This window comes from Leptodactylus fuscus, chromosome 8 (assembly GCF_031893055.1).
Source record: "Leptodactylus fuscus isolate aLepFus1 chromosome 8, aLepFus1.hap2, whole genome shotgun sequence".
Classification (NCBI taxonomy): domain Eukaryota; kingdom Metazoa; phylum Chordata; class Amphibia; order Anura; family Leptodactylidae; genus Leptodactylus; species Leptodactylus fuscus.
This window is the reverse complement of record NC_134272.1, coordinates 38,530,199-38,556,475: the sequence shown is the minus strand read 5'-3', so window position 1 is coordinate 38,556,475 and position 26,277 is coordinate 38,530,199. Positions and strand designations below refer to the sequence as shown.

At 40.3% G+C, this 26,277-nt stretch overlaps 1 protein-coding gene across 3 annotated transcripts in view; it reads right to left on the bottom strand.

Annotated features, from left to right (window-relative positions):
* Positions 1-3,611: 3,611 nt before the first annotated feature.
* The window catches only part of GULP1 (GULP PTB domain containing engulfment adaptor 1), a 421,329-nt gene continuing 398,663 nt past the window's right edge, over positions 3,612-26,277 (bottom strand). For 2 of the 3 annotated variants that reach the window (XM_075284853.1, XM_075284854.1), the window contains 2 exons: positions 20,650-20,744; positions 3,612-4,705 (listed from right to left, as the gene is read on the bottom strand). In XM_075284853.1, the coding sequence (XP_075140954.1) occupies positions 4,634-4,705; positions 20,650-20,744 (167 nt within the window). In that variant the 3' untranslated portion in view covers positions 3,612-4,633. The remainder of the gene's footprint in view (positions 4,706-20,649; positions 20,745-26,277) is intronic. The other variant, XM_075284855.1, reaches the window with a different exon arrangement.

Below are 26,277 nucleotides of genomic sequence, written 5' to 3'. Positions count from 1 at the left end.
GTTGCTGACCATGTCCATCCCTTTATGACCACAATGTACCCAACATCTGATGGCTACTTTCAGCAGGATAATGCGCCATGTCATAAAGCTGGAATCATCTCAGACTGGTTTCTTGAACATGACAATGAGTTCACTGTACTCCAATGGCCTCCACAGTCACCAGATCTCAATCCAATAGAGCATCTTTGGGATGTGGTGGAACGGGAGATTCGCATCATGGATGTGCAGCCGACAAATCTGCGGCAACTGTGTGATGCCATCATGTCAATATGGACCAAAATCTCTGAGGAATGCTTCCAGCACCTTGTTGAATCTATGCCACGAAGAATTGAGGCAGTTCTGAAGGCAAAAGGGGGTCCAACCCGTTACTAGCATGGTGTACCTAATAAAGTGGCCGGTGAGTGTACATCAGTATGTCTTTGGGGTGTGAAAAGAAACCAGAGTAAACCGCACAAACAAAGGGAGAACATACAAACTCCTTGCAGATGTTGTGAAATGGCAGATAAAAAACTATCAGTGGAATGAATTAACCATTTAGCCTCTGCAAAGCGTTTTAGTCTCTGCAAAGTATCTTGCAAGTCCCATTCACACATTGTGAAAAAATACACATAGCGGACACACTTTTTGATTTCCCAAAACTTTTCTCGGGGAAATCACAGAATGGCAATTATACCTATGAAATACCTATACCAACGTTTTCTCTATAGGTATAATGGAAGCAGAAAGTCCAGAGAGGAAGCTGCGATGGGTTGCCGCCATGATTTTCCGGCAGCGCTTTTTTTTGTGGCCTGTTATGTGGGGCCTTAGCCTTACACAGAATTTTTCTTACAAAAATTGGTTCATTGCAAATATTGGATGCCACTTGTGACTATTTTAGTAACAAGTAGCATTTTTGCAGGGCCATAACCGCATGTCACTTTTGTCATACATATGATGGTGAATAACGCCATCTACTGCCCAGACCTCTTTGAGAAGAGTGGTGAGACTGGCGCCCAAATGATGATTTTAATCGCATGTGGAATTAAATAGTCGCAAATAAACAATATGCTACAAGTTTACGCCTAAAAAAAACAACGGCAAGAAAGATGAATGAATTCCACCCATTGTTCTTTCATCTGCCATTATTATACTGTGTAGTAAGCCTACATGATTTTAAACAATGCATACAGTATGCACCGATATAATACACAGTATACAGTACATTACTATGGGATGATATTCAAAGACGCTTACTATAGTGATTTTTATATTTTTCATTTGTTTTATTGTATGACATTTCTTACACATTGAAATATTGTTTTGATAAAACTGGCAATATGCATATGCACATTTTTTAATTATTTTCATACTTTTAATATAAAATTGTGTATGATAAATCTTAGTACACAAAATATTAATGGGAAGATAAATACAGGATGAGTTAGGAAATACAATAGGAGGAAATGCAGGTGTTATGTAGCCGGATCAAATAAAAGAGCAAGCTAACAAACAAAAGGAAATAAAAGGTTTTTTCCAGAAAAAAAATGTTAAGAATCGTTACAACACAGGCAATGGGTTATAGTATATACATCAGTCTTGATCAAAACTTTTCTATCTTTAGGACTATAAAATGCACCTTGTGAATAAGTGTCATGAAATGACATGGCTACAATTGAAAATAATATTTTGACCTACTTGATGCTCTAAAGCAGGGGTAGGGAACGTACGGCTCTCCAGCTGTTGTAAAACTACACCTCCCAGCATGCATACTTGCTCTGCTGTTCTTGGAAGTGAGTGGAGCATGTTGGGAGTTGTAGTTTCACAGCAGCTGGAGAGCCAAAGGTTCCCTACCCCTGCTCTAAAGAATCACAATTCTACTGCGGACATTGAGTAACCTCAGCCTTTCCTTCAATGTAACATTAAATGGTGTTGAATTTAATCAAAATGGGCAGATTTACTAAGCTGAATGTAACAGAATTCTGGCAAACTAAGCCGACTAATAAGTGGTATAAACTTAAAGAGGGCCTTTTACCACCTCTGCCAAATCTAACTTCTTCAAAAGCTGCCACCTCATTGATTCTGGCACAGTTATAATTTTTTCTCTAGTCCCTACCTTTCCTGAGAAATGAGTGCAGTTAGTTTCAAAACCAATTCTCTACCCTATTGTCTGGCCGATGCAGAGCAGACAGCCCGGGACTGCCCTCGTAACAGCAGAGCCAAGTTAGCATATGAGGTGCTAAAACTAACAGAAATTATTGCTCAGGAATTATTGCTCGGGAATGGTGAAGGCTCAAGTAAAAATTCCAACTGCACCTGAATAAGCAGAGCAGAACCTCTTAAAGGATGCAGAGATTTGGAATTGGTGGAGGTGACATCTAAACTAGAAATTCCAAAGCTGCACCATACTTGTCATCCGTGATCAACCACTGCCATAAATCCATCTAAAAATGAGATAGTATTAGTAAATCTTCCCATTCTCTACCTTGAGGCTAAGGCCCCACAAAGCAAAGCACAGCGGTTTGCGTTTTTTTTGCACAGCGTTTTTTACAGAAAGTCCTCAGAAGTTTCCTCTGTGGACTTTCTTCCCCTATTATACCTATATAGAAACGCCAGCATTTCCATAGGTATAATTCACATGCTGCGATTTTCAAAAACTCGAGTGTTTTTGAAAACGCAGCTTTTGTGCTACAGATTTTTTTCTGCAATGTGTGAATGGGATTAGCTAGAATCCCATCTACTTTGCAGGTACTGTAAAATGCTATTTTTTTTTGTTCACCTGTGTAATTACAAAGAAACATAATACAGAAAATTACAAAGAATTAAAAATATAGGACACCTGTATGTTGATGCCATATAGATGATTGATACAGGGTAGTGTGAAAAAATGGACTTGTTTGTATGTGCAGTAGTATTTATTGTATTAACCTTTGTTCAGTGCAGTGGCAGGATTAAGAATGTGTAGCAATGCAGCAAGTACTGTAGTGATGTGCAAAGGAACTTCTCTAAGACTTCCAGGAGCTGGGAATTAAGAAACAGGCAACTGCGCCTTGTCAGTGATATAAATCAAACTGTTCACACTTCAGCAGTCTTCTTTGGAATTGTTCCATTTCTTCCTCATGCCATAAGGAAAGGGGCATTGCCCACTGAAACATTACCTGACACTGCATTGATTAAGTAATATACATCTTACAGTGGGCTCTCTGTTAAAAGATTTATGATGTTTGAAAAGTGAATACATGAAAGAATTCCAAAGAGGAATGCTGAAGTGTTAGAAGCCTGATTTATATCACTGTCAAGACGCTATTACTAGAGATGAGCGAACAGTAAAATGTTCGAGGTTCGATATTCGTTTCGAGTAGCCCCTCAATATTCGACTACTCAAATCGAATATCGAACCCTATTATAGTCTATGGGGGGAAATGCTCGTTTCAGGGGTAGGCAACGTTCGATCAAATTATACTTACCAAGTCCACGAGTGAGGGTCGGGCTGGATCCTCCGAGAAGTCTTCTCCTTGCAGCGTCCCCGCGGCATCTTCCGGCTCTGAATTCACTCTGCCAGGCATCGAGCCATGCGCAGTCGGCTCTGCCCAGGCCCGATGCCTGGCAGAGTGAATGAAGAGCCGGAAGACGCCACGGGGAAGCTGCACGGAGAAGACTTCTAAAGGTAGGAGAAACTGTATAGCATTCGGCCAATCAATGCTGGTTCTGCATCGAACTTTTACATTCGAACAGCGAGTGGTACTCGATCAAGTATGAGTATTTCGAATACTGTAGTATTCAATTGAATACCTACTCAATTGAGTACTACTCGCTCATCTCTAGCTATTACCTGTTTTTGAAGTGAAAGTGAATAACAATACGGGAGGCGTTGCACTGTCTAGGTAGGAACTGGGTTGATATTTTAAAACTTGGATTCCCCTGGTGTAATCTGTTGATTCACTGTGAATTCATAAAAGTGGCAACGAGACACAACACCCAGAAGATGACAAAGAGACTGAGCACTAAGCAATCCAGGCAGGTACATCACAACCATGGATGACACAAGAGACAGCAAAAAATGCTTATTATCAGGATTTTAAAATGTGTGCTAAGACCCATGAGTCTTTCATTCTAATTCCAAGCCGTCTCCACTTCCCATCCATTTGCCAGCAGATTTTGCATTGCTGACTCTTCGGTGCTTCCAGTTCTTTTCTGCTACCAGGTCCTTGTGCTGAAAGCTGTTTTTCTCCAGGTAGCTGGTCATGCATCCCCAGACAGATATCTCTCAGCAAACTTGGACTGAGATGCTAATACTTGCTGTGTGTCTTATAAGTCCACACTATGTGGTACATTTGCTAAAACCAACTAAATAAATGCAGTTTAGTCCTGTTAAATGCACACAGAGTGTTAATACTATACTTGAAAGAAAATGAGCATTTGCTAAATGAGTACAGACCAACCAGAAACAATCATCTGAACAAATGGAATAAAGTTCATAGGAAAAATGCATAGGAAAAATTTTGGTAGCTGTCCTCCAATGATTTGCTGCTTCCTGGTAGTATTATTGTCTTTAATATTTTCTTTTTCTCCCCCAGAATAGTGGCTGCACATTGTCTTCAATATATCTTCAGCATTTGGTGGCCTTGTTAATATAAAGAACGTACGATCAACAGCCTCAGATTTTATTATCAACAGGATCAAGACAAAACACTGTTCCTTCTACAGTTAGTCCCATTTTGAACCCCTCCTGCGAAAAAAAAAGAAAAATAAAATCAGTATCATAGAGATTAAATATAAATAACATTAGGATAATGGATAGTCAGGGCTCAGATTTTTAACATGCTCAAAATGGCATAACAAAATATTCTTACACGATGGTAAACATCTAACGGATCTCCCAACACTCCGCTTTCGATGCTCTCCAACTGCCTATAAGGGTGCATTCACACGGAGGAAAATGGTGCTGAATTTGGTGTGGAATCCGCATCAGATTCAGCGCTGAAAAAAAGCCTCCCATTAACCCCATTGAAGTCAGTGGGAGGCTTTTTTTAGCGCTGAATCTGACACGGATTCCACATCAAATTCAGCATCATTTTCCTCCACGTGAATGCACCCTAAGTCTTTACTTCCTGATATATTGCTACATACCACAAAGCTTTTTATTTACTTTTTTTTTTTTTAATTGTTGGTCAAGGAGTTGATGCTGCAAATAACTGGGTAATCTGACAGATTACACAAGCCTTTATGCTCTTTGGTAAATGGTAGTATGTGGGACGCACTCAACTACAACTTTTCTTTTCTCTCCATTTAAACATCCTGAATTAACTCAGGGATGTGTAATATTCTGTTTCAGAGTATCTGGTAGGCTTCAGGTATGTATTGTATATTCCTCTATCCTCACTCTACTGTATTGTAGAAGTTGCCATCAGAAAATGTAGAGGAACAATGTCCCTATTTGCCAGTTTCAATGAATACAATGCAACTACACTATTGATCAAGGACACTGCCCTCTTCTGGTTCTCCTCTTATCTTTCAGACTGCACTTTCAGTGTATCATTTGCGGGCTCTGTTTCTTCCCCTCTACCCCTTGTTGTTGGGGTTCCTCAGGGCTCAGTCCTAGGGCCCCTGCTCTTCTCTTTCTACACAGCCCCCATTGGATAAACCATCGTCAGATTTGGCTTCCAGTACCATCTTTATGCTGATGACACCCAATTATACACATCTTCCCGTGACATCACCCCTGCACTAATACAGAACACCAGTGACTGTTTTTCTGCTGTCTCAAATATCACGTCTTCGCTCTATCTGAAACTAAATCTTCCTAAGACTGAACTACTACTGTTTCCACCATCTAATAGATCTGTCCCTGATATATCCATTGTAGTCTCAGGCCTTACTATAACTCCTAGGCAGCAGGCCCGCTGCCTTGGGGTTGTGCTTGACTCAGACCTTTCCTTCACTCCCCATATTGACTCACTCACGCGCTCATGTCACCTCCACCTCAAAAACATCTCTAGAATGCGCCCTTTCCTTACCAGAGATACAATAAAGACACTTATTTGTGTCTTTGTAGATTAGGAGGAAATCCACGCAAACACGAGGAGAACATACAAACTCCTTGCAGATGTTGTTCCTGGCAGGATTCAAATCTGGGACTCCAGCGCTGCTAGGCTGCAGTGCTAACCACTGAGCCACCGTGTTGCCCAGGCCCTCAGTCCCATTGTATGAAGTGACTATTTCTTTGTAATGTGTCTATTTGTTTGTACTTGAACCCTACAAATTGTACAGTGCTGTGGAATATGTTAGTGCTATATAAATAAAATTTAACATTATTATTATTAATATAACATTCACCACCCAAGAAAAAATTATCAGTTGACATCATCTAACTAGAACTGTTAGGATGGAATTGCATGAGGCAAGTAAACTTGCATAAAAAGATAGCATACAATCAAAAACAACAAAGAAAGAACTACAGTCTTAATTTCATCATGAGATGCTGTAACTCAACATTTGAGCACTTTGTGATGGAAAACATTGGCCCATTCTTCTAAACAGCCCATTCCTACTGAAATCTCTTTCAGACCACCCACACATTACGTTTAGACAAGCAAGATCTATCAAAAGTGTTGTGGCTCCGAACAAAATTAAAAAGATACGCCCACAGAGACATAATACGTAAAAAAAAAGAAGGTAAAGGAAAGTTTAAAGTGTAAACATTGTAAACCATTGAGAACAAAACTGAAGATTTCACAAGCAATAAAAAAAATTAAAAAAAATTTCCCACTTTTATGAACTGTGAAAGCACATGTGGATTGCAAAATGTGGCTGCACTAACATGAGCCTCAGGGAATGGACTAATAAACACCCCTTCAAGGTAAGAAAGGGTGATATGAAAGAGTGTCTCCCACCATGGGGCTATATATCACAATTATGACTTCTTGACTTTACTTAAAATGAAAAAGATCCATCTACCACACAAATAGATGGAAGGTATTAAAGAGCTGTGAAATAGATTTTTACTTTCAATGGTTTTTATTAAAGAAGAAAAAGAAAATTTATAACATAAAATGTCGACATTCACGAGGCCGAAGAATACATCTTCCAATGTAGCACAAAACAATAGGCATAGAGCTATAAACAATAATATTATTCTGTATTTTGTATATTTCTATTTAATATAGGTATAAATCTCGGTGTCTAGACCAAGAACAAATGGAAACAATAGGGGAAAAAAACAAGACTTACGTAGAATCCTAACTGTGGAAAAAGCACCAGAAGACTTGAGTGGAAGTAATAGGGGAAGGGTCAGGCATATCTTGTGCGGTATCTCCATCAGGAAGAACAGTCTCATGTGAAGCTTTCCAAGTAGGCCAATACCGCCTACAATTTCTTTTACAGTCAGTTACAAGGCTTGTTAGCTTTTCATGGAGTATGATAAATTATACTCTATGTTTAACTAGATGTAAGGGGACTGACATCTTCTTCCACCTACTAGAAACTGCAAGTTTAGCTGCCAAAAAGATGAACCCAATCATTTTTCTTGTGCCCTTTCTGATACTTGGGATTGTCACGTTTAGTAAAAGTTGCTTAGGTTAATTTTTAATGAGGTTAGCCCCCATGAATAGAAGTATCAGATCAGATGGTAAACCCAAATCCAAAAGCGCCATACCAGTGAACATTCCCACTATACATGATTAAATGGTCCGTCTACCACCGCATCTCCTCAACCATAATGGTGAGACCTCCAGATACACTGAAGGGCAAAAGGGTAACCAGGGCCAGTTTTAGGCAAACTGTGACCCTGGGCAAAATTAAAAATGGGCCACAAATGCTGATATACCAACAACGGCATCATACAGTCCTATGAAAAAGTTTGGGCACCCCTATTAATCTTAATCATTTTTAGTTCTAAATATTTTGGTGTTTGCAGCAGCCATTTCAGTTTGATATATCTAATAACTGATGGACACAGTAATATTTCAGGATTGAAATGAGGTTTATTGTACTAACAGAAAATGTGCAATATGCATTAAACCAAAATTTGACCGGTGCAAAAGTATGGGCACCTCAACAGAAAAGTGACATTAATATTTAGTAGATCCTCCTTTTTCAAAGATAACAGCCTCTAGTCGCTTCCTGTAGCTTTTAATCAGTTCCTGGATCCTGGATAAAGGTATTTTGGACAAACAATTCAAGTTCAGTTAAGTTTGATGGTCGCCGAGCATGGACAGCCCGCTTCAAATCATCCCACAGATGTTCAATGATATTCAGGTCTGGGGACTGGGATGGCCATTCCAGAACATTGTAATTGTTCCTCTGCATGAATGCCTGAGTTGATTTGGAGCAGTGTTTTGGATCATTGTCTTGCTGAAATATCCATCCCCGGCGTAACTTCAACTTCGTCACTGATTCTTGAACATTATTCTCAAGAATCTGCTGATACTGAGTGGAATCCATGCGACCCTCAACTTTAACAAGATTCCCGGTGCCGGCATTGGCCACACAGCCCCAAAGCATGATGGAACCTCCACCAAATTTTACAGTGGGTAGCAAGTGTTTTTCTTGGAATGCTGTTTCTTTTTGGACGCCATGCATAACGCCTTTTTTTTTATAACCAAACAACTCAATCTTTGTTTCCAAAATGAAGTTGGCTTCTCCAAATGTGCTTTTGCATACCTCAGGCAACTCTATTTGTGGCGTACGTGCAGAAACGGCTTCTTTCTCATCACTCTCCCATACAGCTTCTCCTTGTGTAAAGTGCGCTGTATTGCTGACTGATGCACAGTGACACCATCTGCAGCAAGATGATGCTGCAGCTCTTTGGAGGTGGTCTGTGGATTGTCCTTGACTGTTCTCACCATTCTTCTTCTCTGCCTTTCTGATATTTTTCTTGGCCTGCCACTTCTGGGCTTAACAAGAACTGTCCCTGTGGTCTTCCATTTCCTTACTATGTTCCTCACAGTGGAAACTGACAGGTTAAATCTCTGAGACAACGTTTTGTATCCTTCCCCTGAACAACTATGTTGAACAATCTTTGTTTTCAGATCATTTGAGAGCGGGCTGTCCATGTTCGGCGACCATCTAACTTAACTGAACTTGAATTGTTTTGTAGAAAGAAATGGTCCAAAATACCTTCATCCAGGATCCAGGAACTGATTAAAAGCTACAGGAAGCAACTAGAGGCTGTTATTTTTGCAAAAGGAGAATGTACTAAATATTAATGTCACTTTTCTGTTGAGGTGCCCATACTTTTGCACCGGTCAAATTTTGGTTTAATGCATATTGCGCATTTTCTGTTAGTACAATAAACCTCATTTCAATCCTGAAATATTACTGTGTCCATCAGTTATTAGATATATCAAACTGAAATGTCTGTTGCAAACACCAAAATATTTAGAACTAAAAATGATTAAGATTAATAGGGGTGCCCAAACTTTTTCATAGGACTGTACATCCCTTTAATAACGCCCCCTTTCTGCCCCGAAACAGAACCAACCACCGTTCCTAATGCCCACACACAATTCAAATAACCACTTTAGTACCGCCTAATATATTTTTCCTACTTATAAACAGTGCCCCATATCAGTAATAGTTCCCCCTTACCAGTAATACCCCCCCTCATAAATAATAGTGCTCCAATATTAGTCCCCCTTATTAATTATAGCCCTCATAAATATTAGTTCACCTTATAAATAATTAACAATATTAGCCCTCTTATAAATATTAGCCCTCTTAACAATAATACCCCCTTATAAATAGTTCCTCACTTATACAAAATAGCCCCCGTTTATATATAATAATCTCCCCCTTATAACAATTCACCTAATAAATAATAGTTTCTCTCCTATAATAGCCCTCTTGTATATAATAGTCTACCCCTTATAAATAACAGTTCCCTATTTATATATAACAGACTCTTCCTTATATATAATAGTTCCTCCCTTATACATAATAGCCCCTTATATATATCAGGCTAAAAGCCCCTTCCCCGGGATTCGGAGCACTTTGTCCCCTCCCTAACACTGGCCCTGAGCGTAACAATGTTTTAAACTTTTGACTTTTAGGCTCTAACCATCCACTTCACCTTCGAATGAGTGAGACTACCATCATTTTATAGACAATTATCTTGGCTAGCTCATAAATAAATTTGACCTGAAAATATTTAGCATATAATTAGTTATGCAGATTCTTGTAATGTAATTGCATGTGTTACTGTTTTGCTCCTAAAAATCTAAATTATATTTTTTATTTTGTGATTATTTTGTAAATCCACCTTTGGCTTTCAACACTGCCTGAATCCTTCTGGGCATGCTGGCAAACAGATTCAAGCATGTCTCGACTGGATTCTGGCGCCCTTTATTATCAAAGTCTAACTAAACTTTCAGACAACTTTTGATTTTCTGGCAGTATTTGTGTCATTAACACATTTCGTAATATGCATTACTAACCAATTTGGATTCTTTCGATGAAACTGCATTTTTTTAACTCTTTCTCTTGTTTCTGTATGGATAGCTGTTTCTGCCTCTCACTGAATGTTACTGTGTATGGGGCTGTGTAATACGTAGAGAAAATGAAGGTAGATAATGTCTGAGTTATATCTCAGACATTATTAAACATACAAACTTGCTTTTGGTGTCACGTGAAAGAATTAGTTGGTGATTGAAGTGCTATTCCAGAGATATCACTGGTTGAAAACATGGTAGGGATTGGGATTTATAGATCATATGTTATACAGATGCATATCAATATCCTAATCCTGACTGTGCTTTCAAGTAGTGATATTTGTGGAAGTAATATAGATAGCACTGCAGCCTTAGTGTCATACAGTTGTGCTAAAAAGTTTACACACCCCGGTAAATGTTTTTGGTTTTCATTATGATTTAAAAAGAGAAAACCCAGAAGTTTTACAATAAATGGCTTCACACAACCACTAATCCTGAGTGGAGAAAAGGTTTTTGTGTTATCATTCATATTCTATGAAAAAAAGCTAAAAAAACAAAAAATCTGCCGGGGTATGTAAACTTTTTAGCACAACTGTATGAAGCAAGTTTGTATGTTTTATAATGTCCAAGATATAATGGTTTTAAAGTGATCCTCCCGTCTCCTCATTTTCTCTACATGTTACACAGACACCCCCCCCCCCCCCCCCCCGTACTCCAATAAACAGTGGGAGGCAGGAACAAGGGTAAGAGAGAAACAATGCAGGATATCACAAAAATGTTCCTTAATTATTAATAAAGGAGGAAAAAAAGATTTTTATTGCTATTTACCTAGTACTTTCATTGTAAAATCTGTTGTATCTGTTTTTTAATTATGTACATTGTATCATTGCTTCTATAATTCTTAAATAAAAAATGTAAGAGTCTTCAGTAGTTGATACCTTTTTTAATGGCTAACTAAACATGTAAATGTAAATCTAATTTTTATTCAAAAAGAGACACATAGGAATACATGTCACATGTCATTGATGATATTATGATCTTGATTGCAAAAGTGTTTTGGCACGGGGAGGTCCATTCTTTGCTCTGTAATCGAGCAAAACCTATACCTAACAACCTGGAGCATCACTCACATGCAGATTTGGAAACACCGTACTGTGTTATCAATTAGAGATGAGCGAGTACTGTTCGGATCAGCCGATCCGAACAGCACGCTCCATAGAAATGAATGGTTGCACCTGGTACTTCCGCTTTGACGCTTTTAACCCCACGCGTGCCGGCTACGTCCATTCATTTCTATGCGAGCGTGCTGTTCGGATCGCTCTTGCCGCTGCTGGCTTCATGCAGGGCAGGAGAGTAGCGATGTCGCAGGCACCTGTGCCGGCGTCTAACCCTCCCCGGCATCCGCCTCTCTATTACAGCGGATGCCAGGTCTGTATTGGCAGTGTGAAGGCTGGATAACTGACTGGTCTCACCATCTATGAGCGCACACGCAGGGCCAGCGGCATAGAAGCGACGTCATCTCGCCGCTGGCTTTGCATATGTAACCCTGCCCACCAATGACGCAACAAAGCAGGAAGAAAGAAGATTTTACAGCAGCGAAGACTGGTGAGTATGCGACGTGGGAATACCCCTTTAAACCAGTGGATAAAGGTGGTGCAATAGTCATGATGAACACATCAGACTACGTACGGGAAGCACACAGACAATTAACACGCTCTATTGCTCCAAATTGGATTCAGACCCCACAGATGAATACTCCAAAAAACTAAAAAAGATTATTTCCGGCCTATCTGATGGAGCAAAAAGCCTAAGCAGCCTCATACCAGCAAGTCCAAGGACGGGGACTTTTTATATGCTTCCAAAACTGCACAAACCTGGAAATCCAGGCAGACTGATTATCTCGTGTTGGCAGCCTCACCGAACAGATTTCTGGATGGGTGGAGGGCATCCTCAAACCGTTAGTGAAGGATACAGCCCCCTACCTTCAAGATACAACAGACCTATTAAATAAACTATCAAACATAGGTCCCCTTCCAAATGGAACCATCCTGGTACCATGGATGTAGAATCCTTGTACGTCGATATATAAATGCCTGCCAGTTTTTCATGGAAAAGTGAGGTATGAACGCTGAATCTGTGGTGGAACTCACAAAATTCATACTCACCCATAATTACTTTTCTTTTGGTGACTGCATCTACTTGCAGCAGACTGGCACCGCAATGGGGAGTAAAATGGCGCCACAGTACGCTAATCTTTTCATGGCCAAGCTTGAGAGGGACTTCCTATTCACCTGCACCACCAGGCCTCTGGCCTACTATCGCTTCATTGACAATATCCTAATCATTTAGGCTGGGTCTGAACTACAGTAAACCTTCCATGAACATTTCAACCATTTCCATCCTACCATCAACCTAACACTCAATTACTCCTTCTCTGAAATAAACTTCCTGGACACAGTCATCAAGAGCAACAAAATTGAGACATTGCTGTATCAGAAGCCAATTGACAGCCCAACCTACCTGAGATGGGATAGTTTTCATCCCAAACATATAAAGAACTCCATTGTCTACAGCCAGGCTATCAGATATCATTGCATATGTTCAGAACCTGTAGATAGAGACAAACACCTTGGTGGCCTCAAAAACACATTCTTGAGGCAGGGTTACCATCCAAGAACAGTTGAAAACCAAATTACCAGGGCCACCAGAATACCAAAATTGGAGTTGTTAAAATACAATACCAAACAGGAAAATAATCGGGTGCCTCTAGTTATCACGTCCAACTCACACCTGGGTAAGAGGAATTACACGCCAACTACATCCACTACTGCAAAAAGATGACCGGTTAAAATCCATATTTCCAGACCTCCCTCTCCTGTGCTATAGACAGTCCCCTAATCTCAGGAATATGGTTATCAACAGCTCACTGTCACCTCCTAACACAACAGGAACATTTCCATGCAGACAGAAAAGGTGTAAAACATGCCCGCACATACTGACCACCGACAAGATAAAGATCCCCAACTCTAACTAGGACTGCAAGATCCCAGGTACCTACACCTGCACCACATATTATGCACCAAATGCCCTACTGGAGGCCTGTATGTGGTGGAGACTGGTCAGAAACTTAGAATGCCAATGAATTCACATCACCACACGACTACAGAGCAAAGAATGGACCTCCCCGTGCCAAAACACTTTTGCAATCAAGATCATAATATCATCAATGACATGAAAATTTTTGTTTTAAGGGGAAACTTCAAATTTAAGAAACACAGAAAGGTGTATGAATTCAAGCTGATGACTTTGTTTAACACACTCCAGAGGAAGGGGGGGGTTGAATCTGCTACATGGGTTTATGACCTTCTACAGGAACAAGCCTGCACATCACTAATCAAAGCATCCATAAAGCCACTCATTGAACTGATAAGGGCCTTGTGAACTGATGATTTGTTTACTTGTGTGTAACAATTACTATCTACTCTCCCACCATACATTCTATTCCTATGTGTCTCTTTTTGCATAAATACATATCCTTCAGTAATTGTGTTTAAACCATGCTTGAGGAAGAGGCCTAGAGCCTTGAAAGTTTGCAATCTGTCATCATTTTTTAGTTAGCAATTAAAAAAGGTATCAACTACTGAAGACACTCAAATTTTTTATCTTGGCTAACACAGTCCAAATATATTTTTCTTTTTATAATTCTTACTGATTTAAATGAACAATGTGCTCTTGTGTTGGATCCCAGTTGGCAAAATGCTTGTTTCTGGTTATTTTCTGCTGGCTACTCTGCAAGCTCTCCATTTAGCTTTACATCCACAATAGTATGTTTCCTGTGAAGGTTTCCAGATGCCTGCAGCTTCAAAAGTCCACTTGGTTTAAAAAACCTGCTTACATAGTTGTAGTGACTTCTCGGAACAATAGAAACTAAGAGTACATCTACTAGTAGTCACTTCACATTGTTTATTGTTTTATGGTAGTTCCCTATTTAACACCAGGCACTGTTAATTTCTATTTTCCATTTAAGTGTCATAATAATCTTGTAATTATGAAGTTAAGATAATCCTTTAATAATCCTTTAATAGTCCCACATTTGGGAAATTTCGGCGTGTTACAGAAGCATAGTAATAAAGGTACAGGATAATACACAGTAATATAATACAGACATAGGCACACATATGCTGAGAAGAGAAGATATACTAGGAGTCCATAGCAGCTAAGGAAAAACAGAAGAGAAAGAAGGAAGACTTCCTGGTCATCGCCATAATCATTAGTTCTCTGTGCTGAGTGATCTTCGCTTGGTTTGATGTAGATTATACACCCTGGTTGCGGTTGGAAGGAAGGACCTGCGATAGCGCTCCTTCTCACACTTGGGGTGAAGCAGACGGTCACTTACAGTGCTGCCAAGTCCCATCAAGGTCCCATACATGGGGTGGGATTTGTTCTCCCGCATGGAGGTCACCACAGACAGTATCCTTCTGTCACCCACCACCTGTACTGGGTCCAGGGGGCTCCCCAGGACAGAGCTGGCCCTCCTGATCAGCCTGTCAAGTCTATTTCTGTCTCTGGTTGATATACTGCTCCCCCAGCAGGCCACACCAAAAAAGATGGCTGAAGCAACCACAGAGTTGAAGAAGGCCCTAAGAAGTGTCCCCTGGATTCCGAAGGCCCTCAGCCTCCTGAGCAGGTAGAGTCTGCTGTGGCCCTTTCTGTGCAGCGCCTCCAGGTGATCAGCCCAGTCTAGTTTATTATTGAGGATCACGCCCAGATACTTATAGGTCCTGATTATCTCAATACATGTTCCTTGGATCTCTACCGGGGTCGAAGCACCTCTCCATTTACTAAAGTCCACCACCATCTCCTTGGTCTTCCCAGCATTAATCCTGAGCTGGTTCTGCTGGCACCATTCAACAAAATCAGTTAATTAATGTTAGATTCATTTCATCAGATCAATTTCTAAACTGTAATTTTTGTTAAACTGTCAAAAATTTGCATATTAGGGAGCCACACGGTAGCTCAGTGGTTAGCACTGCAGCCTTGCAGCGCTGGAGTCCTGGTGTTCAAATCCCGCCAAGGGCATAAAACCATCTGCAAGGAGTTTGTATGTTCTTCCAGTGTTTGCATGGATTTCCATCCCATAGTCCAAAAAAGACATACTGATAGGGAAAAAAATGTACATTGTGAGCTCTATGTGGGGCTCGCAATCTACATTTAAAAAAAAAAAAAATTGCATATTAGTTAGCACATTATCGCTTATATACAAGTAGAACAGAGCTAAATTACCTCCACACACTGCCATACAGGCTCTGTCAATCGTGATATGTTAGTATACCTTTGTGACAGTGGCGTAACTAGCAAAGACTGAGCCCCCCAGCAAACTTCTGACTTGGAACCCCACGGCATACCGCCACCTTTCCTGGCCCCCACACAGTATAACATCCCATTTACACACACTATAATGTTCCAAAATGGCCTGCAGACAGTATAATGTCCCATAGCAGCCCAGGGGTTTGAGTGTCCTTAGGGTCTCGTCGTTCTTTTTTGGGGCATTCCGGTATCGGTGGGTATGGGGTAAACAGGTGATAGGGGGGCACTTAGTGGTGTTCGGGTGGTGGGTGGGGAGATTAATAGTCTCTGGTGGGTGGGGGGTTTGATAGTCCATGTGTCTCATGTTCCTCTTATTTGGTGACAGCTGGACACGTATTGGGCAGCGATCTCCACAGTGGCCTCTTCTTCTCCCAGTAGGATGTAGAGTTTCCTCTTCTCATCTACAGATGTGAAGTCTGGGATGTGGGCAGAGAGTCTTTGGTAGTAGACGGCCCTCACAGCTGAGTATTTGGTGCAGTGTAGCAGGAAGTGGGTCTCGTCTTCTAGGGCCCCTTGGTCGCAGTGCTGGCACAGTCTGTTCTCCCGTGGCTTGTACGGTTGCCTCTGCCACCGCGTTTCAATTTCTAGATTGTGGGCACTCAGTCTGTACCGGCTCAGGGTCTGTCTGTGTTTGGGGTGGTGTATTCTCTCAGGTAGGTTGCCATGGTGTAGTCCCTTTGTAGGGATTGGTACACAGTGAGTTTCTTGGAGTTATTTATTTCATTTCTCCATTCTTCAGAGTACCGCTCTCTGCCTCTGTGGTCGCCTTTATTTGAGCCTTGGTCATCATCTGTTGGTGTTTTTGGTTTGGTGGTTGGTTGCTGTTTGGTTGGGGAGTATCGGGTTTGCTCAGGTCTCTGTGGCTTAGCCATGCTTGGTGGTGGTAGAGTCGGGGTTGCTCCCCTGAATGTGTGCCTGGAATGCTAGCGCCCTCTTCTGTATAGTGAGCTATAGGAGGAGTCTGCCTAGCTCTGCCCTGCAGGCCCTGTTGGAGGTGTTGCAATGGACATGGAGCAGGTATTTGTAGAACTCCAGGTGGAATGTCTCTGTTGGGCTAGTGTCCCATTTTGGCTGGTCTAGGTAGGTGGCTGGGCCCCAAACCTCACTGCCATAGAGGAGGATGACTGCATCAAATATCTTCAGCCAGACTCTCACCGGTGGTTTGAGGTGGTGTAGTTGTCTTCGGATGGTGTAGAAGGTTCTGCAGGCTTTTGCTTTCAGGGTTTCTATTGCTGCTTTGAAGCTTCCTGATTGGCTGAGATCCAGCCCCATGTAGGTGTAGCTGTTGGTTTTCTCCAGTGTGGAAACGTTCAGTGTGAATTGTGGAGTGGGGGCTTTGTTGTGGCGCTTCTTCTGAAATACTATGACTTTGGTCTTCTTCTGGTTGATGGGTATAGCCCATGTGATGCTGAATTTTTCTAGCACTGACAGGCTGTCTTGGAGGTCTTTCTCGGTGGGGGACAGGAGTAGGAGGTCATCGGCGTATAGCAGGAACTTCACCTTACTGCCATATATGTGCAGTAGATGTTGAGAAGGCGTTAATCAACAGACTATATATTTTTTCTAAAAATGTATATATCTAGGTTATCATGCAAAATGCAAGCCCTAATATAGCTACATTGCTAAAAAAAATAAAAATGTATGTATATCATAGTGCTCAATCTATCCAAATAGCCCAAATGATGTCAATTTGTTTCTAATTGTACCATATCTTATCTAGATCTTCTTTCAAAGTTTTTTATGTTGCAATTTTATTAAAACATATCTAAACTAAAAATAAAACTATATAAATTGGTATCAATGTGGCCATACTATATGTCATTTTTACCCTACAATGAACAAAATTGGCAATTCAGTTTTTTTCCCAGCTTCTGGGGAAAATTTTGCAACTTCCCAGTACATTGTACAGAATATTAAATTATACTATAATTATATTATTATAATTATAAAGTACAACTAGTTCTGCAAATAATAACCACTAAAGCAACTTACCAGAGCAAAAATAATGGCTTTTAGAAAGCATTAAGTAAAAATGAAGATATGAAAATGAAAAAGTTTTTGGCAAGTGTAAATTAATATATTTTTTCGATGCACGTTCGAAGCTGGACATGGTGTTTCCAGGCTGCTTCTGGACATGTAATTGGCACTACCCCCCATAGCTCAAGTAACTACCCGTTAGTATGAGAGAGAATGGATGAAGCAGAGGAGAAATCTTTAGGTAATATACAAACAACATTACCAATCCGTATAACATGGTACGTCTTGTTACACAACAGACATGACTTTGAAAAGAACGTATTCGCAATACTAACCATCTTTGCCGCTAAAATCCAATGAAGCATTAAAGGAAATCAGAAAGACAAATTCAAGTCAGACTTTGATAGCAATCATCAAGATAGTCCAGTTATAAAGCTGCTTTAGAATGCAGAATTTGCCTTTAGTGTTTATTTTCATAGTCCACATGTTTTAAAGTATACCTCTAACTATTAAACAGGGTCTCATAAATTAGTAATACGGATGAATATAAGAAACCTTGCAATAAATATTCTTATTGAAGAAACATTTTTCCTTCTCCACTTAGACTGAATTACTTTTTCTGCTGAAAAAGACACACAAATAACGGTGGCTGCTAAACCCTAATACACTGTGAGGGTGCATTCACACGGAGTTTTGTGGCGCTGATTTTGCCACAATTAACTCGAGTAAAGAATCAGTGCTGAAAAAAAAACTCCCATTGACTTTTTTTGTTATATTCGCGATATTTTCCAGTAGCGGAAAATACCATGAGTATAACAAAAAAAGAGCGGATCCCATTGAAGTTAATCTGAGTCTTTTTTTCAGCACTGATTCTTTACTCGATTTATTGTGGCAAAATCAGCGCCACAAAACTGTGAATGCACCCTGAGGGAGGGAACTCTTGACACTGCTGCATCTTAAAAACTAATTGCAGAGAATGTGGCATTAAACCAGTTAACTAGTTTTCTCCTCCATCCCCTCTCCATAAACTTCTATGTGAGCTAAATATGGAGACAGACTGGATAACCAAAATAGTGCTCCTTCCCTTCTTTGTCCGGTTGTGTGCCCAAACAGCAGTTTATACCCACATATAACATTATGTCATTCTGGTATCTTAGTATCAACAGTGTCATACACGTGGGCAGAAAGTTTTGGCACACAGCAGGGCACAGATGTCAAAGAGAGCTATTTGCTTTTGGAGCACAGATTTAGATTGTTGGTTTTTGGACACATTTGCAGAAATCCTACAAAATGAGGTCACTTTTTGGGGAATTCCAATTTACTGGCACCTTCAGAGCTCTGCAAAAACAACATTGCATCCAGAAAGTCTGTCTAAATCTATACTTCAAAAGCTAAGAAGGGCAGTGCTCCTTCCCTTCTGAGCCCTGTTGTGTGCCCGAACAGCAGTTTACACCCACATATACAACTATTTTGTACAAAGGATAGCCCACTTAAAAGTTTTAGAAGTTCATGTCTCTCATGACACAAAGTGGGCACAATGCATTGGCATATTTCTTTAAAAATGTATTTATTTTTTCAATTTGTACATTACGTTTTGGGAAGCACTTTGGATCAAAACTATAATTCCCCTTGAGAAATTCCTTAAGAGGTGTAGTTTCAGGGTCACTTTTGTGGGGTTTTCATTGTATTGGTACTTTAGAGGCTCTGCAAATGTGACACAGCCCTAGTTTAGCAAAATCTGTCCTCTAAAATCCAAATAGCACTCTTTCTATATCAAGCCCCACCATATACCCCTATAACACTTTACGATCACATATGGAGTTCTGCCCTGTCAAGGAGAAATTGTGTAACGAACTGTGACGTACTTTTTGTTTTATAACCTCTAGTAAAAATTTGGGGGATTAAGCTACATTTTAGTAATTTTTCTATTTAGACATCACAATGTAAATAAAATCTGTGCAACGGCTGTGATGTCAAACTACTCACTATACCACAAGACAAATTCCTTGAGGGTTGTAGTTTCCAAAATTGGAGTCACTTTTTAGGACGTTTCCATTATATTGGTACTCTAGGGATTCTGCAAATGAAACATGGCACCTGAACAGTATTCCAGCAAATTCTGCTATTCAAACACCCAGTGTCACCCTTCCATGTGCTGCTGTTTATCCAAACATCAGTTTACATTAAAATGTGAGGTACTTTGAGATCTGATTGGATCTCTTCAGCCCAGCGTAGAGAAGACTGACTTGACAGAGGTGAGAGGCTTCTAGACAGGGTTAAAGGGATATTGTCACTCCTTAGGGAGAGACCACCATGTAGGTGTGTGGAGTCTTATTAAGCCATTTGCAATGATCCAATCAGATCGAAACAGCTGTCCTCAGCTGAGAGACTGACTTGGTAAAATCCCACATCACTGCAGCAAAGGCCTCTGGGAAGGTCGGGCGTGATGTTAAAGGGAGCTCCCCCTAGTGGGCAGCATGACTGAGGCATTGTCTTCCTATTTACATCATGGAAGACAGATTTGCATATTCTTCCCATGATCCCTCACAGTGGAGTGCAAATGGCTTAATAAGACTCCACACACCTACATGGTGGTCTCTCCCTAAGGAGTGATGATATCCCCTTAACCCTATAACGATATGGACAAACTAAAAAATATAACCAAAATTACATATTACAGTTTCTATCTTTTATTTTTCGGGGGCTATAGACTACTGAATAAATTATAGTCTACTTGTAAAAAAATGCCTATGTTATCATCCAGCTGATTTAACAAAAGTTTTAGTATACATGTCAGTAACCAGTCTTAGCTTTAAATGACTCCAGGGAATCTTCTCAGTACAGGAAGGGAAATTAGATAATAAATAGCAATGCAATAGGATGCACTCTCTTAATAACTTACCTGCATCTCATCAAGTTTGGACTGTATGTCTGGTGTGTAGTCACCCACGGCACAGCAAAATGGATCAAATGGTTCTGCACCAAACAAATCTTTTTCTACAAGATATAATACATTTTATTACACACTATGATATATAGATAGTAATGTAGAGTTTAAAAAAGGATGACTGCATTTATAAAGTCTGGATCCAACAAAACAATGGCCCACAATTATTAAAGAGAACCTTTTATTTTATTCACCTTCCCTGGACTATTTAAAAACATAAAATTTTAGCCTGGACAATCCCTTCAAGCTAGTTAACTTGTTTTATTGATGTTTGTTGAGATACATTATAGCAAGTTCTTTCCATTGAAATCAATTGCAACATGAATCACTATTTATTTGGAAATAATAAAACCACTTTGACTACAACAGGCCTGTGTATAGTAGAAATGCAACTTTTTCTCAATTTGCACAATATTTTGCAAAATTTCACTCAAGGTTCACAAGCTAACCTCTAAATTCTAGCACAAAATGAATAAAGTTGTGCCCTCCCTTAACTCTCTTCTTGCTTGGACAGATATGTGTGTGTCACAAGATGACCAGTTTTGTAAAACAACATGATTCAGTGATGCTCGGTTAGGAGACAGGCCATTCTATGACTGTGCACTGTAATCTCTTAAGGGTTCTGCTAGCATGTTGCAAGGGTGTACTGAATTGTTTTAATTAAAAATAGCATCCTTAAAAGGGTTGTCTAGGAATTCTTATTTATGGCCCACTTCTGATACCTTGCAGTACTTTTCTCTCCACATGTTTGGAGTGGAAACCAAGTGGAAACCACATGGACCTCATTATAGTCTATGGTGTCCGTGTGGTTTCTTAGGTAACCGCTTTTTAATGTGTATAGGTTTCCGTTTGGTGGTTCCACAAGCAGATTCCCTGAATGGAAACCCGAACACTGATGTGAACCGGGCCTATCACAAGATAAGCTGCTTTTCTAAACAAAAGATGGTTCCATTACAAGCAAATACCAAGTGATATGTTAGCAATCCTACTTGTGTCTGCATGTAAGATGGCTTGGGTGGGTGATTGGGGGGGATATTGCAGTCTTTCAAGTTCTTTACCAAATTGGATAAGTGTTTATTAGACACAATTCTAAAATATTTCACAAAAAAAACAACCACAAATACATTGATAAATGTGGGCTATACTTCAGTATATTTACTAAGCTAAAAGCTTCAGAATTCTGATTTAATGGGTGCTATAAAAACTGATTTGCATGCCTTCATCTACATGTGTTATGTATTTTAAATGCTTCATGCTTCATAGAATTGAAAACTTGCACAAAAGATTAGCACAAAGGCAAAATTTATAAAGTTCTGCACTTCTCAATTCTGATGTCTAAAAACCACAAACTACACTTCCATTGATAAAAAAAAGTGAATCTCAGCTAAAAAGGGATTTTATTAGGAGGGAAACCTCACCAAGAGGTTGAAGTCCGGAGATATGGAGATAAGTCTGGCAGACTGTTGGCAAATATGGCGAGAGGGAAACAGTCTTTACATCTTATACAAAAACAAAGATCTATGGGAGGCTCAGGGGAAGTGGTCCCTAAGGCTGTCAATACTATATTGGGAAAGTATTAGCGATAGTATGGGCGGTTTATTGGAGGGCTCAGCCTTTCTTGACCAATTCACCCTTCTTAGGTTTCCTTTTTTGAATATGCCAGTGACTACTGAAGAGAAACATCGGGTGATCAAGACATTGCCATTGGGCAAAACAAATGGGTAGCCATGAGATGTATTTAAAGTAATGATCACTCAAGTGGTACCATCTCTGTTGTATCTTCAATAATATCTTTAGAGGAAAGGACAAATGTATCCACATCAATCTGTCTTATATTACATGGTTACCTAGTGAGAGGTGAAACAGCCATCCTCCATCTCTTTAGTCAACCCGAACCTAAAGATCATGGCAACATTTATGTCAGAGTTATGAGCCTTGATACTATCTGCAGAGTGTCCCTACCAGGGTATAAGTCCAGTCAGTTGCTACCAAGGTGCTGCTGGACGTAAATGAAAGGAACGTCATTTCCTGACTTGCCCACACATTCATATTGAAAAAGAATTTAACAATTTGCGTTTCTGGCGGATGGCATTTTATAATTTTTGGAGGCAATTCCAACCCTACGGCTAGTGTCAATGTGTCAGGTTTTGTTTCTAACTCTCTTTCCCGAATGAAGGGCATGATGGCTGCAGTTCTCAGTCTTCTTTAATATTGCCATAGAACCACTGACTTGATATTTAGATGGGATCTGGACCATAGCACCTTGCACTTTGCATTGTTTCCAGACGACAAAATTTTGTTTATGTCAGACCTTGCTCAGGATGTGCCTTGAGTCTTGGAGTCTCTTAAGGGCTTAGTGCTTTTTTATAAAATCACTTTTAATATTGTACATATATGTACAAATCAACAATAAAATTCCACTAGCAAATATATACATTTATGGACCTCAGTGGTTAGCACTGTTGCCTTGTCAGCATTGGAGTCCTAGATTAGAATGCGACAAATGACAACATCTGCAAGTAGTTTGTATGTTCTCCCTGTGTTTGTGTGGGTTTCCTCCGGGTACTCTGGTTTTGTCCCACACCCCAAAAACATACTGATAAGGAATGCAGATTATGAAACCTATATAGGACAGTGATTGACACCATCTGTAAAGCACTCCGTAATACTGTATGATGGTGCTATATAAGTAAGCAAATAAATAAATAAAATATCTCCTTTTTGCTTGCATAAATAAAATGCACCTGTTTTAAATATTTACAAACCCAGAATCATTACCAAATTACAAAACCAAAGTTCAATATCATAAAATAAATCCTATTTAGCGTTACAATCTTTATGCATTGACCCCCAGGCCTTTTGTTTCTGAGCTCATTGACAAGGGGCATCAGCCACAGTCATATGTACATATGCACTGCTGTCAGGTCTGTTCTGGACCCCTAGTAAGTTTATGGCTTTGTTCTCTGCAATTACATTTAGTGTAGGACCACTTTACCCAGTAACTGATAGTTTTGAAAGAGGAAAACTATGTTGGGTGATAGATTTGTAGAACATTTTATCACATACCTCATTTTTGGTGGACTTGTTTTCAAGTGAACAGCATTAGACACCTTTTTTTCCCTGGGAACTCCTGGGCCTAGACTGGACCACAGTGTATCCTGTGGAGAATGTCTACCATCATGCCTACACTTCTTCTGTTCTAGGCTAAAGCCATGTAAAAGTAAAAGCTGCTAACACTATGCCATTCTCCTGGGAAGTTAATGTAACTGGATTCCCCCTAACGTGTTGTAGGAATATATTCCCAAGTAGAGTAGTACTGGCATCTCCCAAATCCATGCTCAAAACTATGGAGCTTTCTGGCCCATTCTCCCTATTACAAGTTACTACCTGGGAGATTTTCAGGGGATTACTCACCTCTCCCTTAGCGTCCTCACACTGGGAGACCTCTGGTTCTGGCACAGACTTAAAAGGAATCTATCAATGGCTATAGTGATTTTTAACTAAGTATATATTTACATAGCCTTTACAAAGACTATTCCAGACATACCTTTTATTCATTAATCCTCCCAGCCGTTTTTTGAATTAGCCCACTTTTATTGATATGCTAATTATCCACAACAGAACACCAGAAGTCCCTATGATGTTCTCTGAGCATTGCATGTGTGATCTGTGTAAACAGTGAGAGGTGAAAGCAGAGAAGGCTGACGATGATGATGATGATGATGACTCATGAGCCTTCCCTGCTCTCTCCTCACCTTCTTTATACATAATAATAATAATAATAATAATAATACATTTTATTTATATAGCGCCAACATATTCCGCAGCACTGTACAATTTATAGGGTTCAGATACAGACATACATAACAAAGAACGTCATTTCACACAATGGGACTGAGGGCCCTGCTCAAAAGAGCTTACAATCTATGAGGTAGAGGGGGTGACACAAGAGGTAGCAGGGGCGGCATTGCTTATACAGTGTTCAGACAATTTTGTGCATTAGGAATTGTGATAGGCTTGTCTGAAAAGATGCGTCTTTAGTTTGCGTTTGAAACTGTAGAAGTTGGGAGTTAATCTTATTGTCCGGGGTAGAGCATTCCAGAGAAGTGGTGCAGCTCGGGAGAAGTCTTGTATACGAGCGTGGGAGGTTCTGATAATAGAGGATGTAAGTGTTAGATCATTGAGTGAGCGGAGAACACGGGTTGGGCGGTAGACAGAGATGAGGGAAGAAATGTAGGGAGGTGCGGCAATATGGAGAGCCTTGTGGATGAGAGTAATAACTTTATATTTTATTCTATAATGAATAGGCAGCCAATGTAGTGACTGGCACAGACCAGAGGCATCGCTGTAGCGTCTAGCCTGATAGATGAGCCTGGCCGCTGCATTCAGAATAGATTGTAGAGGGGAGAGTTTAGTGAGGGGAAGACCGATTAGTAAGGAGTTACAGTAGTCAAGGCGAGAATGAATCAGAGAGACAATATGTGTCTTTAGTGTATCTCTGGTAAGGAAAGGGCGTATTCTGTAGATGTTTTTGAGGTGGAGGTGACATGAACGTGCGAGTGATTCAATAGGAGGGGTGAAGGAAAGGTCTGCGTCAAATATGACCCTGAGGCAGTGGGCATGCTGCCTAGGAGTTATAGTAAGGCCTGAGACTGCAATGGATATATCAGGGACAGATCTGTTAGATGGTGGAAACAGTAGTAGTTCAGTCTTAGAGAGATTTAGTTTCAGATAGAGCGAGGACATGATATTAGAGACAATGATAGGTGATTCCTCAGGCAAGCCCGACAGGAGTGGAGGAGTAGGGAGTAAGCGCGCACACCAACGTATGATCTTGAACAGTTTATTAAACACGACGCGTTTCGGGCATCTGCCCTTTCTCAAGTGTGATACAAACTGTGTAGTGGTGAATACCAATATGCTGCTTCGCTAGAAGCGAAGCAGCATATTGGTATTCACCACTACACAGTTTGTATCACACTTGAGAAAGGGCAGATGCCCGAAACGCGAAGCAGCGAAGCGAAGCAGCATATTGGTATTCACCACTACACAATTTGTATCACACTTGAGAAAGGGCAGATGCCCGAAACGCGTCGTGTTTAATAAACTGTTCAAGATCATACGTTGGTGTGCGCGCTTACTCCCTACTCCTCCACTCCTGTCGGGCTTGCCTGAGGAATCACCTATCATTGCATCACGCTGTTTCACAGTGTAAGGGAAAGAGCTGCTGCTATAACACCTTTTATATGCTCATATGGAGTTGTGACTATTTCACAACACCAGTAGGTAAGAGACTAACTACATATCACCAAGAGTGTTTATAATTACTACACTATATTGGCGCTCGGTGTCTCTCCCATTTTATCTTTTTATGATATTAGAGACAGCAGAGAGACAGTCACTGGTGTTCTGTATGAGTGCAGGGGTGATGTCACGGGAAGATGTGTATAATTGGGTGTCATCAGCATAAAGATGGTACCTGAAGCCAAATCTGGCGATGGTTTGTCCAATGGGGGCTGTGTAGAGAGAAAAGAGCAGGGGGCCGAGGACCGAGCCCTGAGGAACCCCAACAGCAAGGGAAAG